We start from the raw sequence: 17,670 nt of genomic DNA, 5'->3' as shown, positions 1-17,670 counted from the left end.
GTAATTTTTAATACCTTACATAGGGAGAGAGATACTAGAAAGCTGCCTCCTCTATAGGGGGAGACTGCAAAAGACAGAAAAAGCATCCACTTCCACATTAAATATCACTGGGTCCCAAAGATGCTGTAATAAGCATCAGATTTCTAAATACGCTTCAGATGACCACTTGGGTATTGTGCCACCCTTGCAAATAAAGCAATGAATTTCACCATACCAGCGGTGGGGCACGTCCAGAATAGAGCAAAGGCAGATATTTCAACCAAACAAGTGCTATTACTAATTGCTTTGCCCTCTTCCTGACTTGGACAGTTACGCTTGTATCCTCAGTTTCATGGCACAGAACTTCCTACACCCCAACTGCAGAACATGTGATTACTGGGTTTTGTGCCTTTATATTAAATGATTGCCTGCCTTTTAATTTCCATACATTTATTCTGTATGTATGGCATAGTAACTTCGCATATAAAATTCAGAATAGTAAGTGATTAAGAAAATAAGCATTCTGCCTCAGTCAAAGGATCTACCACCAACTACCTTGCTAATGATTTTAACTTACTTAGCATTTTCGGATTTTTTACTAGCTTTCAGTGGATTTTAAATTAGACACTGAAATATTTCCATACGGAAATAGCAGTCTTACTACACAGTACCAAATGCCAGCTTCTAAGCTGCACAGCCACCAACTGTCACAAATTCTCTGCACATAATTCACCATCAAAACCCTCTGTCACCTCACTTGCTACAAGCCTCTCTCATCCAGTAGCTACCAGAGATTTCCTTCCTCCACACACCTGGACATGTCATACTTGTGTGACACTTCACCTTACCACCCTTTGGCTCTGCCTCCAGGGCCACAATCCGTTCTACTCCTGACAGTGTGCTGAATGGTGACAACTTCGTATCAGTTTTGATCTGCACCAAGGAAGAAACTCCTTGTCAGTGCAACAATTCCCGTAATCCAGTTGCACAGCGCTCTCCTAGGTCTATCCAGAATGCATCTGCATCCAAGACTCCATGTTTAACCTGCCATCAAACCCTTATCTTTTGTTCCTACAGCAGCATTCACACAACTTCTGTATCACTGTCTTAGCATGGGGCTACCTCCACAGACTTCCCACTGGACGTTGCCCAAGGCTCCTCAGTGTCACATCAATCAACAAACTGAAGCTGTCTAGGTGGAACAGATCACTTTCCTTCAGTTTATTGGTTTGTGTTCTGTATCCTTAAACTGCTTCTTTTCTTTGGCAAAGTTATTTATCAGCCTCTGAAACAAAGCTACCTTAATACACCAGGGAATTTTACCTGCCTGGCCTCTCTCCTTGATGGGTATGAACTACCGTCTCTTTCATAAACAAAGGTTTTCCAAGATCTGCTTGACTAGACCTCTGATCCCAGGCAAGGCAGGCAGGATGGTTCCATACCTCACCTTCCAGACAGCATCTGCACACCTGGCACTAGATGGCTGCTCCCTCTCCTTCTGAGTCATATACAGTCTTCAAGGACAAACCCTGTGTCAGCTGTTAGGATGCTGCATTAACACGCTTATAAATATTTTCTTCTAGATTTAATAGACCCAGTAGTTTGAGTTTTACTTTAGAAGTGGAAAAAACATTATTTGAATAATTAAATTTTGCAATGAGACAGCTTATCTACTTATTACAATTACTGCAAGCTACAGAAATGAGGAAAAAACACTTCTGTTATCCTGCCGTTCAGTTTACGTTGTGCACTTGAAATCACTTTATTAGCTTTCCTAATTTCCTGACACTTCCGGTTTCAATCCTTTAGTGAGATTTTCATTCAGTGGCATAGGGGATTATCAGTTGGAACGGAAACCACAGTGTAACTGGAGAACTAATCAGACTGACAGAGCAATTGGGGAACAAAGAAACAGAAAATCCTTCACCTTAGAATGGAAAAAAAAAAATCTGTCTAGGTTGAAGGTCTGCAGTGTCTCTACATCTTTTCTAGTTTTGCTGAGATCAACACTATCTTCTCCTAAAAATAGCTGTCAAGTTCCTCTTGCCTTTTCCATTACGCTCACCACACCAATTAGAAGTTACTTCCTCAAGTTGAAGCCTGTGACTAAATAAGCCTCTGGCTCATGTCAGCTGCTTGTGTAATGAAATCCACCAAAAATGTTCTGTGGTCATAAGGAGACGCAAGGCAGGAGAAAAGGGGCTGATATACAATTGTGATGTTGGATCTGTGGGACCCTGACCAAGCCCTACACCGCTCTAGCTCAAGGCAAAAGCAGAGTGTAACAGACCACTCACACAGACAAGGCAGCATCTGCCTTCTTCGGATGTTTAAACCAATGACACAAACCATCTTTCAAAAAGTTTGAGAAACCTTCACTCTCTCAGAGTACTTTCAGAACAACTTTCATTTGCACACAAACGGAAGGCAGCACTGCTGTTTCCTCCAGTTCCTGTTGTGCTCCTCTCGCTGCTGTCAGATGAAGGGTTTTTGACACAGAGTGGGGAGACAGGCAGTGAGCTGACCCTGCTATTACAAATAGCCTCTGCACAAAGTTTAATGTTAACACCAATTATCCTCCTAATTTTGCCTACCAAGCAGCCAATGTCTGTGCTGGAGCATGGAAAGAAGAAAACCAGAGGAACGACAGCTTCTTTTTTTTGGTGGCAGTGCTGGCTTGACGTGGTTCTGAAACCACAGCATCAGGCTAATTTTTCAATGTTTATTACTTTTCTTTTCCCTGATAGCTGCCAGGCTTGTGAGGGAATCTTTGGTTTTCCTTAGGTCGCTGGAGCTTTTTCATTTAAACCACTTCCTAGACGCTTCCTGAGCTCTTGTGACTTCCCAGAACTAATGACAGCCCATGTAATCCATGATAACACTATGCTGAGTCAGTAGACTAGCAAAGAATTCCTAGGTCTGAAAAAAATATCAAATCTTATTATTGTAGTTGAGCAAACAAAGTAATAATGGCTGACACTGCATCTTACAGCCTATTCAGAGCTTGATACCAAACCGCAGACCAGGGACATCTGTAATCTGTCAGAAGTCTACACAAGGTACTGAATGAAGTAGGGAAATATGAAAAGACAGCACTTAAAGTTACTTAAAATAAATGGTGCTGATGACTGAAGCTTTTTTGAGGGTATTTAAATCAGTTATTTTACCACTGAATCATTCCGAAGGACAGAAGATGACAGCTAACAGGAAAATGCATGACTCTGCATAAAAAAGAACTGCTTAAATGTTTACAGTGGCTTAGATTCAAGCTACTGGATAGTTGGGACTCCTTCTGTACCCTGATTGATCGCTAAACACAGTGTCACCTTGTCACTGACCACAGTACGCTGCTCAAGAAACCCAAGCAACGGACACAGTGCCAGGCTGAGCACTGGAACTGGACAAGGGTGAGGAAATCCAATCTCCAGAGATCTCAGCATCAAAAACAGATTCTGGAGCAGGCAAGTATTGCTGGTGGGGAGCAGAGGTATCTCGGCCTGTCATGGGTGGCCTGGGCCCCTCGTGCTGCCTGTATTCTGGAATGGGCCACAGAGCTTAGTGGCAAATTAATGAAGATGTATCCCACAGTAATGCTGTGGTAAACAGCTACAAACGTACAGAGCTTCTCCGAGGCTACCCAGCTCGTGCAGACAACCATGCAGACAGTGTTGCTCTGCAACTGACTTCAAATCTCATTGCAAGCTAACATTCCGCTTCTTGCCAGGAGGACCTCTGCCTTGCCTCTGTTTCAGTTTCTAAATAAAGTAGGTGCTGAAGTTAGGAAGTAATAGCTCTGGCTGTGTGACAGCTAATAATAATCTTTCATATTGCAGTTTTGTCCTTGGGGCCAAGAAGCAACAATCAGCCGCTTGTCAACACTTCCATAGTTCACCCCCTTGTCAAGCACAGCCACCCTACCAAGGAGCTCAGAAAATAACCATCATCAGCAATGTCTTGAATTTTTAAAGAGTACAGTACTATAAATTAACACCAAACAAGAAAGAGGCTCAAATATGCACTTACAATTGAAAAGGAAATGCATAAAGATGGAGAGGAGAAACTACTACCTCTAAACTGCTCATCTTAACTGTGACGTAGCATTAGAAAGCAGTGAGATAATCATAAAAAATATGGTAAGCAAGAGAGTACATCACAGCACACCGTGAGCAGCAGCACAACTTGCCATGCTGGAGAAGATAATGCTGGAGTAGACCGTATGGGTGGAAATTTTGAAATAAAACATTTGTGAAATATTCAATGAATAAAAAGTAGGAAGTATCGTGCCAGAGAAAACAAGAAATATCCCTCTGCATACAGAGTATCTTGATATTCAAGTCATATAGGAATCTGAAAACTGAGAGCCTACATAGTTAATGATGCCACCCTACACAAAATAATGCAAGCCGTGCACTACCAGCACTGGTTGCTTCTTCTTGCGTGTTTTTCAAATCTAGTTACAGTACAGCAAACTTCCCTAACTTCAAGAGCTTTTAACTAGATGAATCAAAGTATTTCATGCTGAGTATGAAGATAAACTAAAATTAATGTAGTGACAAGTTCATTCCAGGCACGTCACTTCATCAGAGGGAAGTTTTTAAAGCCATCAATTGCTGGAAACAAAATGTTTCACAGAATCTGTGACACATCATAAATCAGCACAGTGTGCCTTAAGTATACTGGGCAATGCTTTCATGTTGTTTCTTGCAGTCAGAAGTAAAGTTTTGCTTAAAGCGCTCTAGTCATTATGTGCCTGCACAGAGGAAAGGGAAATGGGGAAGGGAACAGGTGAAAAATACTTGTGTGAAGTGCACTGTGCTGGGTCTGGCTAAGGTGGACTTAACACAGCAGCCCATACGGTACTGTGCTTTGCACTCGCAGCCAGAACAGCACTGGTATCGCACCCACATTTTGGCTATCGCTGAGCAGTGTTCGCACAGCACCAAGGCTCTCTGTAAACCCCCAAAGGCAGTGGGGTGGGGACAAGGACAAGGCAGCTGACCCAAGCGACCACAGGGGTACCACACGCTGTATGGCAACACACTCAGCAATGAGAGCTGGGCAAGGGGAAGGAGAGCACTGATGCCCTTGCTTCCTGAGGCTTAGCTGAGCATCACTTGCTGATGGGAATTAGAGAGCAACGTTTTTCTCCCTTTGGTTCTGCATGGACTATGCTTGTTTTTATTTTCCATGAATTTAACTACTCCTTACCTCAATCCATGAGCAATTTTTCATCCTCTTTTGTCGCCCTGTTCTTTTGAGGAAGGGGAGCAAGAGAGCAGCATGGTGCAGCTGAGCTGCCCATCTGTTGTTAGAGCACCAAAGGCATTCAGAGTTAACTCCCTCTCCGACTCCCAGCCAAAACTCAGGCTGGCACTTGATTCCCAGAGGTCCTGCAGGGCACTTCCAAGCAAAACTCTGCTCAATTCTCCTGAATCATAGAGTCATAGAATCATAGAATGGCCTGGGTTGAAAAGGTCCACAATGATCATGTAGTTTCAATCCCCCTGCTATGTGCAGGGGCAACAACCACCAGACCAGGCTGCCCAAAGCCACATCCAGCCTGGCCTTGAATGCCTCCAGGGATGGGGCATCCACAACCTCCTTGGGCAACCTGTTCCAGTGTTTAAAGCATCAGCTCAGTGTTAAACGTTCCTAACAGCAGCTACAGGGCCATTTTGATGGGTACATTCTCACCACTGCCTTCAGTAGCTCATTCCAGTTTGAACTTATAAATGTCATTCCACCTGAAGGGGAAGCTCTTGAACCATAATCATAGTTGTCTTTTGGTCCAAGTACACACAAATCAAAACATTTACTGCACTGAAGTGATTCAACAGCAGCAAAACAAGTCGTTCTTTCTCAATGCAGAGAGAACAGGTTTGGAACTATTTCTGAAAAAATACAGTCAGAGAAAAAAATACTAAGACACACGTTTACATTAAACTTTCAGATACACCCACAAATCATCTTTACAGAGGGGTGCTTCCTGGTTTAAGAACAAATTCTCAGACCATTCATTTATACAAATTAATTATGTCTTCAGTTTGTATCTACAAGTTGCATGGCACTGCAATTTGAAGGAGACCCAAAGGAGCTCCTGACAGGCATTGCTTTTCACTTACAACCCCAGAAATCATTCAAGGGTTTTAAGGTAGTCAAAAGAGCCGGGAGGCTCCAGCTTCCTGACTGTACTCATTAGTGCCCTAACTTAGTGTAACATGCCTGGCTGTTATCACTACCTACAGGCACCTACAGATGGGGCAAAGAAAATGTCATCAGCCACATGGACCTGGTTTCCGTTCCTACACAAGCAACACAGCACCTCCTCAGCTGTGATCCAAGAAGCAAAGGTAAAACAGTACTGAGCTACAGATCTGACTGTCAATGTGAGAACACGCTTAGATGGGTGTATTTGACTTAGCAGTCACAAATTCATTAAGATTGTCTCCAGGTAAGACAGGCATCCTTGACCCAGTTTAAAGCACAACAGCAAAGCTGCAGAGCTCATGAAAAAGGTATTAGCTTTTACAGAAAAGTACACTCTATTGACCCCAAATTTTAATTCCAGATAGGGTATTTTTTATTTTCTTCAAGAGCATCTCTGCATTGCTCCTTTTATTCATCTTCTCTAGCACATAACAGGAAGTCTGACTCTCTTCTATCACAGCTATGAGGTGCAGACGGTCCTAGCTAGTCAATGGGGAGCGTACAGTGACTCCCCTTCCCCCAGTGACTCACTCTAAGGCTCGGTTTCACATGAGCCACTCTGCTCACCTTCTGCCATTTCTCAATCACAGAAAGAGGAGGGGGGAGAAAGGTCAGCCTGTACATTTCCAAACCAAGTTAGCCATGAAAGTAGCACTACTCCTAGATGAAAGACTGAGGAGGGGGACATGAACTGCTGAGCGCGGGGCAGCAGGTCAAGGACAGAGCTCCAAGGCAACTGATTGCTGTGAGGCCAAGGATCTCCTCCTACAGCAGCAATCAGAAAGGAGCTGCTAGCTGCAAGGAAATGCTTTTCTACAGAAGCTTGAGAAAAAAAGTCTTTTTTGTGATAGGAAAACTTATTTTTAAGACAAGAGGAAGCCTCAGACTTCTCACTGCTGCTGTTGGTACCTTAACAAGGAAGGATCCAGCATTTAGTACTATTTTATTGCTTTTGGCTTGTGTTAAAAAGAGATTTTGTGCTAACTGTTGATAGCAAAAAAATTTGCACCTGAACTTGCTAATGTATTTAGTACCCCTTGGATGATGCAGACATTGCCTCTGCTATCAACTCAGACAAACAGACGCCTACAGACTGGCTATTCAGATCTTCAGTTACACATAGTTTGATCAACAGCTACAGAAACCTGCTAAGTTCAGAAGATACTGCAAGAGGAGACGTTTTGCCAGGACACGTAACTCCCTGCTGACTGTTTGAAAACTTAGTGAAGCTGGTATCGATCGGCATCAAACACAGGAGTATGCAAACTAAAACGTATTTTACTCATACTCCAGCATTCTTCCACACACACACTGAACTGGAATCTTCCCGACTGATTTTGCTCTTGTACACAGAAGTCTGTTTTTCATCATCATAAGATCCACTCAGCCACCTCACTGTCTTCTCAACTTCCACTCATGTTTTTTTTAGAGGACACTGCAGAAAAATTCTGCTATTAGACTGAACTGTAGTACAGATTTACTTACCCTCCTTCAGGTCTATCACACTTTCAGCTTTATCTTTATCCTCAAGCTACCTGAATTGCTCTCCAGCAATCCCAGCTTGTCCCCAGAGTTCACTTTCCATATTTCTCTCTCTCATTCTCTCTCCATTCAATGCCTTTTAAGAGGAAGCTGCAGAACTACTTTGAGACTTTTCTCATGCTCACCTTGTCACGGACACAGACATAGGGGTGGGTTATTCAGCTTACAGCACTTCCATATGGGCACTCTCTACTGTATTCTCCTCATAGTCAAAGGACAATCACTTTCAGGATATGACGACTTTGATCCAATATTAGATGAGAGCACAGCTTGTTTTTCTCTATTGGCCGTATATAGGGAGTTTAACATGAGAAGCTCAGACAGATATCTACATTGTTCCTGCGTAGATTACTAGAGGAATCTCTACCATTTCTTCTCTTTGTCATAACTTCATCTGTTCTCTCTTGATCTCTTCCTTAAGAATTCACTTAACTTTGCTTTCCCATTGATAAAAATATATATATTTTTAAAAACAATATACTTAACAAATGTCCTCATCTACCTCCATAATCACCTCTCTGCTTCACCTGTAAGCTGTCCATTAATCCTGATCAGTGATCCTACAACTCCATCCTTTAAGTCTCTTCAGACTCTGTATGAAAGGGTCATCTGCTTCCTCTTTGTCCTCAATGTCAGCACACACCACTGTCTGTAAAATTTCCAATATCATAATGATTTTTTTCATAACACTCTCACAGAATCACAGAATCGCCTGGGTTGGAAGGGACCCCAAGGATCATGAATCTCCAACCCCCCTGCTGGGCAGGGCCACCAACCTCCCCATTTACTAGACCAGGTTGCCCAGGGCCTCATCCAATCTGGCCTTGAGCACTTCCAGGGACGGGGCATCCACAACCTCTCTGGGCAGCCCTTTCCAGCACCTCACCACTCTCCTGGTAAAGAACTTCCTCCTGAAACACAACCTAAATCTTCCGTCTTTCAACTTAAAACCGTTCCCCCTCGTCCTGCTGTTATCTACCCTTTCAAAGAGTTTACTCTCTTCCTGTTTATAGGCTCCCTTCAGGTACTGAAAGGCTGCAATGAGGTCACCCCGCAGCCTTCTCTTCTCCAGGCTGAATAAGCCCAGCTCCATCAGCCTGTCTTTGTAGGGGAGGTGCTCCAGCCCCTTGATCATCTTTGTGGCCCTTCTCTGGACCCTCTCCAACAGCTCTCTGTCTTTCTTGTACTGCAGGCTCCATACCTGGATGCAGTACTCCAGATGGGGCCTCACAAGGGCAGAGTAGAGAGGGACAATCACCTCTCTGTCCCTGCTGGCCACCCCTCTCATGATGGAGCCCAGGATACCATTTGCTTTTCGAGCTGCAAGAGCACACTGCTGGCTCATGTTAAGTTTGTCATCCATCAGGACCCCCAGGTCCTTCTCTGCAAAGCTGCTCTCAAGGACTGCTCCTTCCAGTCTGTATAGATGCCTGGGGTTCCTCTGACCCAAGTGCAAAACCCTGCACTTTGCTGTGCTGAACCTCATTAGATTCACCCGGGCCCACCTTCCAAGTCTGTCGGGGTCCCTCTGAATGGCATCCCTTCCTTCTACTGTGTCAACTGCACCACTCAGCTTGGTGTCGTCAGCAAATTTGCTGAGGGTGCACTCGATTCCATCGTTGATGTCATTGATAAAGAAGTTAAAGAGCACCGGTCCCAAGACAGACCCCTGGGGGACTCCGCTCGTTATCGGCCTCCACCTGGACATGGAACCATTGATCACCACCCTCTGTCTGCGGCCTTTCAACCAATTTCTTATCCAACGAGTGGTCCACCCATCAAATCCACATCCCTCCAATTTGGAGATAAGGATGTGGTGGGGATGGATGCGATTCTCCAGATGTAGATTCAGATTTAAATCTTTCATTAAAACAAGTGTACTGTATCTATAAGAAATCTAAAAAAATTAAGACTGCTAGCAGTCATCCAGAACAGTATTTTTCCTTGTTTTTTCAGTTTTTTTAAGTCATCTGTTACTTGGTTTCATAGATATATATATAAACACACATGTATATATAGTAAGCTCCTTGATGTAGTGATCGTATTTTAGTGTTTTTACAGCATGGTCCATAAATGAGATTCCCAGAGCTGAACACATGATATGCAAAAAGACTGTCATCTAAGTCAAAGTATCCAGAGAACAGTGTTAGCTTGGAATTCCAGTTCAAACCATTTTTAAACTGACTTCCACAGGCTGCTGCTGCACAAAGCCTCAGGATACAAGCTATGGTCCCATGCCAGTGGCATCAGGGACAGCATTTGTGCATTGTGCAGAGAACCAGGAAGAAGCAGCTGAAAAGAAAGGGTAGGTACTAGGGGGAAAATAAGACAGGATATTGCCTATTAAATGAGAAGATAGTAAATGGAATCACTGGAATAAGTGATTGAAGTTTGGATAGGTAATGAGACTAACTGAAAACCAGGGTGGCAGATGACCAGAACACAGAAGAAAAAGTTTATATTTTGAATATATTAAGTCATTATTTAAATAGGAGTTGGAAACAAGATCTGCTTGAAAAGAACAAGCAAGTACCTGTTCCGCTGTTGCTAAGTAGACACTGTTGATATCTTTTTTCCAGACAAAACAAAACAAAAAAGTCAACAGACTCATCTCAAATTTATAACAGAGGTAATGCCTATGCCTGCACAGCAAGATAAGCCTATTTTAGGCAGATTTCACAGCATAGACAGAACTACAAAAAGAAACCCCAAAATAATTTGAAGGCAAACAATACAATCATTTTAAATTGCACGATTTTATGATTTTGCATGCTACATAGGTGTATTTATATAAAAGGATACTGAATCCAAAGGCATAGCCCCATGATGCAAGGAATGATACTCCCGCATTGGACAACTATCCTTCAGCTGAACACATCTGATCCATCAGCTCCAAAACTAGCTGTATTCCACACACATTGTGACCCCTCAGTTTCACTACTGAGGGTTATTTACATCAAAAGCATCCTCAAACTAAAATGCTAGAGAGCTTAATCGTTTTCCCATGTACCATCCACAGGTTGCACGTATTAAATAATGTTAACAGAACACCTCCTGAGTCTCATTATCTCCTTATAGTAATACCATTTTTCAATAGTTGAAAGGGAACAAGTAGAGATTTTTCCTCTGGGATGCAATGGAGCCTTCTTCACCTTCCTCCACAATAAATGCATCAATCCGATAAAGATCTCACATAGGCACACCTAAGAACAAAGTTTCTTTCTGTCTGCCATCCATATCCTCAACAAAATCTGTTGTCTTTTCCTGCCTCTCTAAAGTGAAAGTGGTGTCCTTCTATGTAGAGCTGCTTACCCGAGGCTTGAGATTATCCACATACTTGTTTTCAAGGAACAACACTTTTAAAGGAAATGTGGTATACAAATACGGTATTGAAACACAAAGAAAAATTATTTTGCTGAAATTGAGTTTCCTCGATTTTAATCTCAGTGTGATTAATTTTTTTATGTCTCATTTTGGGTTTATGTCATGTGTTGTGTGCGTATTTTAACCTTAAGTGGTTGAGATGTATGTTCTTGTGCATAGTTGTACAAAGTGATTATGCACCAATTAGCTAATCTTAAAAACTGAAAGGAATTTTTTTCTCATGCTTGTTACAATTTCTCTGAAGTTGGAAGTATTTGCAAGGGAACACCACAGTCTGAGTGTCTGAAACACATAAACAGCAGAAAGATAATCCAATCAAAAGACAGAGTAATGCCTTCTAGCTCGCTGTGTCTGTGTTTGGAAAACCAAAGCTGAGCACACTGACGATCAGACACCTCCTCAAACATGACTGGCACGTGACAAAGGCAGTTGTTTGCTCTACGTTTATTAATAAAAGATTTTATGACAGAAATTCTGAGGTTTGCCTTTTTGTTGAAAAAGATAACCAGATTAATAGCTTGCATGCGTCACTTAAAAGATATAAAACTCTGCTGAGACTGTCAGTTTGTCTTCCTGGTAAATGCGTTATCCCTATCATAAAATGAAGCATTTTTCTTGTGAAATGCTTTTCCCATTTCTCAAATTTACAAAAAACGACTTTAAATCGCAGCTTTCCATACAAAAGGCAGTTGTTGTTTGCTCATAACATAACCTTATGATACTGTCAAAGTTACTTTCAACAAATTCCCCTTTTCAGGATAGGATGGAGATTCTCTTTATTATTTAAATGTAGAGTGGAAAGTAAAATTAACTAATTCTCAAGAGAAATAGAAAAAGCATTTTGTTGCTTTCAGTGTTTGGCTCTGATGAAGAACATGTAACGCATGATGAGCTGCTCCAGATTTTCTGGCTTGAATAATCTCAGAGCTGACTGCATTTACAGTTCGTATAGAACAAATACAACTGGCAAGGCAATGTATCTTTCCCTTAAATATTTTTCTTGTTTAACAATTGTTAATTTGCATTCAAAATACAGCCTATCAATGCCAGTTCTGCAACATGACCTACCTATAGGCCAAGTATATTATGCCCAGATGCACAAAATAACGCAGTACACACAGACAATACTTAAAAATTGGAACAAAACTACCATAAAACAAGCTATAGTTGTTTAACAGTTAAGCTCACTACATGCAAGCTTCCATTACATGCCTTTATAGATGGATGAAGATCTTACGAAATTCATGCAGATCTGAAATCATGGCAGAAGTTAGGATCTGTTTTTGGATTTCGAAAGCTAACTTGGAAAGATAGAATTTCATCATGATGGAAAAAGAATTAAAGAGAAGAGATATCTTCCAGTGTTTTCCTGTTCCAAGATCTGACTAATATTCTTATGATACTGAATAACAGTAACAATAATTTTACTTATGCTTTTCTTCACCAATCTAAAAATGCTCTCAGGGAAAATAAAAAGCTTTCCTAATCTGTTGTTAGCGGGGTACAAAATGTCAATTCTAATTAAATCCAAGGATATAAGCTTTTTTGTTTTTCTTTTAATTCAATTTTACAGAAGATTAAGAACAATAGTCCTGTATGAAAAAATTATGAAGCAGTGAAAAGATACAATAAAAGACCCGCACCAATTATATGAACTTCAGGAAGAAGCAAAAGGGTGATCCGGCATAACATACGTACGAAAAGCACAGCTGACGTTCAGGCAGTTTCAGACAAGTCATTCAGTGCCATGGCCTTTTTCCTTAGATGGGGATTGATAGAGCAGCACCTGAAGTACCCATTAAAACTAGCCTAGAGTTGTCAGGGGAAGCAAAAGCACATCTCAAATAGTTCTCTTTTGAGCTTTTCAGAGATAGAGTACAAACACAGTGGAATGCTATATTAAGATGTTCTGTTTTCCAGACGTTAATGATTATCACCACCATGCATGATCATATCAGACTGCAACATAACCCAGGTATGTATTACTCAGGTTTTGTGAACAGTTTGCCTGAAGAAGAGATACCTGAGATATCTGGAAGTTACGACTCATTTTAGATATGCCGCTGCAATTAATCAGAAAATAAAACTGCCTATCTGAAAAAAACCCACATCAATACACATTAGCTGTATTGATGACCACAGCAGTCATTTATACTGTACAATTCTGTTAGGTCAATAGTATACGCAGTCAGTGAGAAACATTAAACAACGAGAAACGTTCTGTTTTTACTTTTCTTAGTGAAAAGCAGACAAAATCAAATCCTTTCATCTTACCCCCATCTTTATCAAAAAGCTGAGAAACTGATAGCTTGTCACCTATCATGAACAATACCACAACCAGTTCCCACCCTCAGTATGTAACAGAAGTACTAACACAGTTGGCTGCTACTCATGGCATTAAGCCAACTTGATTTTTTTTCCTAGAATACATCAGTAACCCACAAAAGCAATGTCCACGACTTATCTGATGACACAAGCCTTTAAAAGAAGCGCTTCAACTTTACACTGATTTTATCGTAAGAATCCCTGACGCAGTGCTTAGCAATAACTAACATCAAGAAACAATACACAAAGCTGGATCCATAATGTCATTTTTTATTCAGAAATCCATTCTTTTCCTCTTAGCTACTCAGACGTTCCTTACAAATAATTTAGCTGTTTTCCTTGAATACCACTGCTGGACACTTGTCAGTATTTCTCAAGGAAAAACTCTCCCCAAGCCAACAGCCCAAGAGGCCAAGATTCTTCTGCTCTAAATGCCTGCTAAAGTGCTGCCACTTATTTAAGGCCAAACAACTTAAACAGCAAAACTATGCAATGTAACACCACAGCCATACAAAAGCACTTATCATCATCTTGGTAGCAAACACTGCTGTCTGACGCTCATGTGATACTTCATTCAGATCCACCACCAGATCTGCTCCGAAGTTCCAAACAACAAAATTACATTGCCCAAGCAAGTAAATCAGACTGACTGCTATTTTCACTGCTGAACAGTAGCTACAGATATTTAGATCATAGAATCAATAAGGTTGGAAGAGACCACTAAGATCATCTAGTCCAACCCTCAAACCATCCCCACCATGTCTACTAAACCATGTCACTCAGTGCCACATCTCCATGTTTCTTGAACATCTCTGCCCTTGGAGGTGACTCCACAAATTCCCTGAGAGCAGACCTGCTGGATTTCCTATTTCTGGGACAGCACAAGTTCGTGGGAAGACTCTGACAGGATCTGCACAGATGCTCTACACTCGTGTAGTGACCATCCCTTCTCCAGAGCCCAATTATCTCTTGATATCACGTGCTCCAGTGCTTCTCCTGCGCACCTGCATGGACTAACAACCACACAGAGCTCCTTAACCCTTCCAGTCTTTCAAAAGAAATAAAACAGCTTCCTCTATCTTTTCCTCCATTTCCTGAGCTCTGTGATGATCAAGTGACTGCATCTCCTGCCACTATTTTGAGGCAAAGGACTGCAGCAGATACATTTGTCCCTTCTCACTTCCTAATAACAACAACAACAAAAAAAACACCTCTTTTTCAGGTCAGGTCAGGTCAGATTCTGTGATCAATACACAGACTGAGAAAGGGCTTAATAAAAAGCACAGCACACGGACACTTGAAGAAGAGAATCCCTGCAGCCTTTAGGGCTCCCTCTTCAGCAGTGTATTACAACTCTCTCAACATGGAGATCTGCCATATAGCTCTTAGAAAACTCTTGATAACTGCACACAACAATAGCTACTTATGTATCTGTACTCACTTGAACAAGCTGGCTGTAGCACCATGCTCAAACTGACCCCAGAAAAAAGGTTAAGTTCTTTTGGTCTTGTTATGTTTGTTGCATCCTTAGCTATGATGCTAGAGTAGATGACGGCACAGTGTAACTGTCTGCTTGGCAGCAATGGAAATAGCCAGAGAGAAGCAGCCAAAACATTTACCAACCTCGACACTGCATAGAGGAAGCCATGAAAAGTGCAGTCTCCACTAATGAAATTCAATGCAGTAATATCCTAATATGAGATCTGCTAATTTCTACATCTAACCGCTTCCTCAAGCTCCAGATCTCAATGTGTCTTTCCTTGGTTGTCTATAAATAAATATGACATTTGTCTTCTCCAGCCAAAAAGAGAAAAAGAGAACCTCCTTTATCTTCTGCATCTTTCAATGTTTCTGAATTAGAGGGGAGAAAGAGGAGAAGAAAGCCTCTGTTCTTCTTTTCAGATTTGGAGTATTATCCCCTTGTGACTGAACCAAATCTGTGCATCTGCCACAGCTATTAGCCATCTCCAAATAGCAGCTGAAGCAATATGGAACAGGCTTAATCCCTAGATAATTTCACAACTACTCATAAGGTTCTGTATAGCAGCCATGAAAAAGAATCATTCTTGGTAATTTAATTCTTCTGTTGTTTGAGAAAACTATGACCCAAAGCAGGAATTTTGGATGTGTCTCCAGATTCAGGATAACATTGCAAACACAAAAGGCAAGGCTTTCTGAGATTTATTTCTAATGTTTTTTTAAGGGGACATTACTCCTAGCAAAAGTGGTAAAGATTAATCCCCCTCACATTTTAAAGGAAGCCATATATTTTGCAGAAATCATTGAACCTTCCTCACTTACACTTGCAAACCTTAAGGTCTAAGACCTCAAGTCAACCTGCAAGCTCATACAGTATAATCTTCACTAATATGTAAGAGAAAATTTCCATCTGCATAGCCCTAACAGTACAGAAGGCACGCCAAAATGAAAACTGCATTATGGTAATGATTAACGACAGCAGATTAGTCTGTATAAGACAGTAAGCAAGCAACTGTCCTGGGAAAAATACAGGCCATCTCTTGCATGTAGACAGTCGTTCTCCCACAAATAAACTGACACATGAATATAACCTAAAGAAAAATCCATCTCATTATCTGTTATATCGCCAACTTTTTGTTTTGTTGATATTCCTGAGAGCAGGAGTGGGAGCTAGAGAAAGAGACAGAAGATCTGGAGGCTTTCCTTTAAACAATTCAAAACCGTACATAGGAATCTGCCATGGGATCCAAGCCAGATATAGAGAGCACACAGTGCAATCTGAAATACAAGTCAGTGGTGGACAATTCCCAGGACACTAATGTGTTAAGCTTTTCTGTTTTCCATGTTTTCTTTTTTTTTTCTTTATCTGTCCCAGATAAAACACGAATACCTGAATGTGGACTGACTATGCAAAAAGCTTCATATATGCAAGCTGTCAGTTCATTACTTTAATAAGCTTTAGTAATCTGTTCGTATGGCTTTCCTTAATTAAATGTATCTAGGAGGGATTTCTGTTAAGAAGAACGGGATGTCTGTGAAAATTAATGTGGAAATATTGGTCATAATACATGCATCTGTATGCCATTCTAGAGGAGAATGAAAAAATTTTAATACTCTTGCTATGCCTTTACACTTGAATAACCTTTAGCTTTAGTTCTATAAACAAGGAAAGGTTACATTTCATTCTTTTAAAGGTCTGAATGCAATTCTGAATTTAAGGTTCCATATACTTTACCTTTTCTGTTGGTTCTAATAATTGTCTCAGACAACAGCAAAGAGCTTCCATTGCAAATTTCATTTATAGGCTTCTCTGGTGGTTTGTTGGCAATATTTTCCTTCTTCATGTCCTTCTTTATTTCCTGCATAAGGAAAGGCAGGTGGAGAGAGAAGAAAAAGAAGAAAGTAAAAAAAAAAAAAAAAAGATGCGTTACAGAATATTCTAAATCTTAAGCTCCCATCATTTCTTATAACTTCTATGCGTACACCCATCTATTCTAATGCTTCCCCAAAGAATCTATGCAAGTTGAAATGCCACAAAATGAAAGTCATTTTCAGAAACTCTTCCAATCGATGCTATTTTTTTTTCTTCTTAAAAGGGGCTAATCCCTTATTTAGGCATGAAAACTGTAGGACAGCTTTGCAGTTCTATTACTAAAGATTACCAAAGCTGACTAGTGAAAAAAAAAATTGTTTATCCATCCATTAGCTGTACATTTGACACGCAGGGCAGAACGTGGTTCAGTGTTCCCTCTGCAAAGAGAGCTAAGTCTGCTTCCTTTATGTCAAGAAGCCCACAGAAACAACAACCACGGCAGGATGAAAAACATTAAATAGGAAAATATGACAAATGTTTCCATAATTGGCAGAAGCATATAGAGCTGCTGTCAGAGCTGTTGCTAACCCTAGCACATTTTGCAACTGAGAGCCTTTTAAGGTGATCATCATCTTTGGCAGCGCACAGAAAACATGTCATGGAGCAAAGTTTCATGAAAGTAAACCCATAGACAGGGAACTCTCACATCAAAGAGGTTAAGCCATTTGTCTATCACCATCTACCAAAAAAAAAAAAAAAAAAATCAGGAAAAGATTTAGGTTTTAGCTCCAAGCTTTGCCCTAGGTCAGGAGGAGAGAACCCCTTGTGGTCTCCGCTCCATCCTCCAGCTCCATGCAGGGAGGACAGCCACCTTAGGTCAGATCAGGCTGCTCGCAGCTTTGGTCAGTTAGGTCTTAAAAAATCTCCAAAGACAGAAACTG

At 41.1% G+C, this 17,670-nt stretch overlaps 1 protein-coding gene across 14 annotated transcripts in view; it reads right to left on the bottom strand.

The window, feature by feature from the left end:
* The window catches only part of SH3KBP1 (SH3 domain containing kinase binding protein 1), a 222,895-nt gene that overhangs the window by 129,108 nt on the left and 76,117 nt on the right, over window positions 1–17,670 (bottom strand). For 13 of the 14 annotated variants that reach the window (XM_015302495.3, XM_015302501.3, XM_015302505.4 and 10 more), the window contains one exon: window positions 16,652–16,775. In XM_015302495.3, the coding sequence (XP_015157981.2) occupies window positions 16,652–16,775 (124 nt within the window). Of the gene's footprint in view, window positions 1–16,651; window positions 16,776–17,128; window positions 17,171–17,670 lie in introns of those variants that run through there. The other variant, XM_046940625.1, reaches the window with a different exon arrangement.

Source organism: Gallus gallus, chromosome 1 (genome assembly GCF_016699485.2).
Source record: "Gallus gallus isolate bGalGal1 chromosome 1, bGalGal1.mat.broiler.GRCg7b, whole genome shotgun sequence".
NCBI classification, from domain to species: domain Eukaryota; kingdom Metazoa; phylum Chordata; class Aves; order Galliformes; family Phasianidae; genus Gallus; species Gallus gallus.
This window is presented reverse-complemented; position numbering and strand designations above follow the sequence as displayed.